Here is a 3,057-nt window from a genome sequence, read left to right on the forward strand (position 1 = left end):
GGGGTTCCCTGGGACCCCCACACTGCTGAACCACCACTGGGATGGGGCAGCAGGGGCTCTCCTGGGACCCCACATTCCTGCCCTGATGCTGGGAAAGGGGTGGAGGAGTCAGAGCTCTCTGGGACCCCACATTCCTGTCCCATCACTGAGATGGGGATGGGGCAGCAGGGGCTCCCCTGGGACTCCCACACTCCTGTCCTGATGCTGGGAAAGGGGTGAGGGAGTGGGAGCTCTCTGGGACCCCCACATTCCTGCCCTCCTGATGCTGGGATGGGGATGGGGGAGCAGAGGCTTCCCCAGGACCCCACATTCCTGTCCCACCACTGGGATGGGGATGGGGGAGCAGAGGCTACCCTGGGACCCCACATTCTTGTCCCATCACTGGGATGGGGCAGCAGGGGCTCCCCTGGGACCCCCACACTCCTGAACTATCACTGGGATGGGGATGGGGGAGTGGGGGCTCCCCTGGGACCCCCAAACTCCTGAACTAACACTGGGATGGGGGAGCAGGGGCTCCCCTGGGACCCCACATTCCTGCCCCAATCCTGGGATGGTGATGGAGGAGCGGGGGCTCCCCTTGGACCCCCCCCCCACCCCTGCCCTGCTGGGGGTGTGCCAGGGGTGACCCCCCTGCCTTCCAGGGGATTGTATCCTGGCCACCCAACCCCGGGAGACATCGGAGGGGCTCCAGCTCAACTTCCAGCAGGTGAGGAGCAACACCCCAGGTCACCCAACCCCACCACTGACCCCCCCTGTCCTCTTGGGGGGCACAGTCAGCTCCAGGACCTGGGGGTTCCCCCTTCAGGAGCAAACCCCCCCTCGTTCCTCCTCCCTCCCAGAACATCAGTGACACCATGACGGTCCTCCCGAAGCTCTCGACGGGGCTGGACGTCAACGTGAGGTTCACGGGGGTCTCAGATTTCGAGTACACCCCCGAGTGCATCGTCTTCGACCTCCTCAACATCCCCCTCTACCACGGCTGGCTGGTGGACCCCCAGGTGAGGACAACCCCCCTCAGCTGGTGGCTTCCATGGGGCCAAGGGAACGATCCAAGGGCTGCAGAAGCTCTGCTCGGAGGGGTCGGGGTCAATCCTGGACAAGGCCACCAAGCTGAGCACGGATTCCCCACCCCTGGAAGTGTCCAAGGCCAGGTTGGACGGGGCTTGGAGCAACCTGGGCTGTGGAAGGTGTCCCTGCCCGTGGCAGGGGGGTTGTGGATGACCCTAGAAAGTCCTCTCCTGACCCAAACCCCTCTGTGATGTTTTTGGACGGGGCTTTAAACCTGAGCTGGTGGACGATTAATGGGAGGAAGTTGGACCAGGTGATCCCTCCCATCCCAAACCCTTCCGTGGTGGTGGAAACCATCAGGAATGTCCCTCTGATGGGGAAACTTCAAGCTGAGCCACAGGTTGGAAGCCAGGAGCTCACCCCCCTTCCCTGCCCTCCCTGCAGAGCCCGGAGATGGTCCAGGCCGTGGGCAAGCTCAGCTACAACCAACTGGTGGAGAAGATCATCACCTGCAAACAGGCCACCGACTCCAGCCTGGTGAGCGAAGGTAACAGCCCCCCCAGCCCCCTCCCCGGGGTCCCTGGGGGCAGAGCTGGACCCCCCCAGCCCCGCTGCCCTCCCCTCGATGTCCCCACAGGGCTGGTGGCCGAGCAGTTCCTGGAGGCCACGGCGTCACAGCTGAGCTACCACGGGCTGTGCGAGCTCACGGCCGCGGCCCCCGAGGGCGAGCTGGGCGTCTTCTTCCGCAACAACCACTTCAGCACCATGACCAAGCACAAGGTGGGGCCCCTGGACAACCCCCCGTGTGCCCCCCCAAGCCATGAACCCGCGCTGACCGTGCCCTGTCCCCCTGCCCACCAGGGCCACCTCTACCTGCTGGTGACGGACCAGGGCTTCCTGCGGGAGGAGGGGGTGGTCTGGGAGAGCCTGCACACGGTGGACGGGGACAGCTGCTTCTGTGACACCGACTTCCACCTCAGCCACGCCCCGGGCAAGGGGGGGGACCCCGCGGCCCCCCCCGGACCACCAGCTGCAGCAGAGACAAGTGGACCAGGTAGGGGACAAGCGGTGGTGGGGTTGGGGGTCACACACACCCCCCACCCTGAGTCTGGTCCCAGCCCAGCTGCAGGGTCTGGGCTCGCCGTGCTGACCCCCCCTCTCTTTGTGTTCCTGTGCCCCCCCCCAGGATTACATGGTGGCCCTGTCCCTGCAGCAGCAGCAGGGGCAGGACCCCCCCTCGGTGCTCAGTGACCTGGAGCTGGCGCGGCAGCTGCAGCACGAGGAGTATCAGCAGCACCATCCTCCTCCTCCTCCTCCTCCTCAGCAGCAGCAGCAGCTCCCAGGGCAGGTAAGGTGTCCCCTCACCCCTCCTCTGCCCCTCCGGGGGGTGTGGGGGGGGTCCCTGCAGGTCCCCTCACACCCCAGCACCCCACATGTCCCTGCAGGTGGGTGGTGGCCCTGGGGGGGTCCCTGCAGGTCCCCCCACAGCCCTCATGTCCCTGCAGGTGGGTGGTGGCCCTGGGGGGGGTCTCTGCAGGTCCCCCCACACTCCCCTTGTCCCTGCAGGTGGGTGGTGGCTCTGGGGGGTCTCTGCAGGTCCCCCCACACCCCCCATGTCTCTGTGGGTAGATGGTGGCCCTGGGGGGTCCCTGCAGGTCCCCCCACACCCCGCTTGTCCCCACAGGCAGGGTCACGTCCGGCCGGAGAGCGGAGGCAGCGGCAGAGGCCGGATTTGGACTGTACCCTCCTGTAGCCCCCCCCCCGGGGGGTCCCCACACCCAGAGCCCCCCGACTCCCACTCTGTGTCCCCCAGGGAGATCCCACGGGGGTCCCTGGGGGGCTGCAGAGGAGACACAGACACAGGAGGGGTGACAGTCCGAGCCCAGCGCTGGGACCACCCCGATCCTTCCAGTGGCCTTATGAACACGGGGGTCCCTCTCAGGGGGTCCCATCAAGGGGGTCCCTCTCAGGGGGTCCCATCAGGGGATCCCATACCTCAGTCCATGCTCCAGGACACTTTTCTAGGGGGAGAAACCTGTACCCCCCCCC

The 3,057-nt window shown here is 66.5% G+C and overlaps 1 protein-coding gene across 1 annotated transcript; it reads left to right on the forward strand.

Annotated features, from left to right (window-relative positions):
• Positions 1–641: 641 nt before the first annotated feature.
• Positions 642–3,051, forward strand: LOC113941900 (ubiquitin carboxyl-terminal hydrolase MINDY-1-like; the record flags this gene model as incomplete). Its single annotated transcript, XM_027633037.1, is given in 8 exon segments — positions 642–706; positions 840–998; positions 1,453–1,555; positions 1,646–1,788; positions 1,870–2,025; positions 2,027–2,062; positions 2,195–2,356; positions 2,693–3,051. Coding segments are annotated over 8 exon segments (893 nt in total), but the record flags the coding sequence as incomplete, so codon positions are not given.
• Between the last annotated feature and the right edge of the window lie 6 nt (positions 3,052–3,057).

This window comes from Corapipo altera, unplaced genomic scaffold (assembly GCF_003945725.1).
Source record: "Corapipo altera isolate COAL_440 unplaced genomic scaffold, ASM394572v1 58096, whole genome shotgun sequence".
In the NCBI taxonomy this organism is placed as follows: Eukaryota; Metazoa; Chordata; class Aves; order Passeriformes; family Pipridae; genus Corapipo; species Corapipo altera.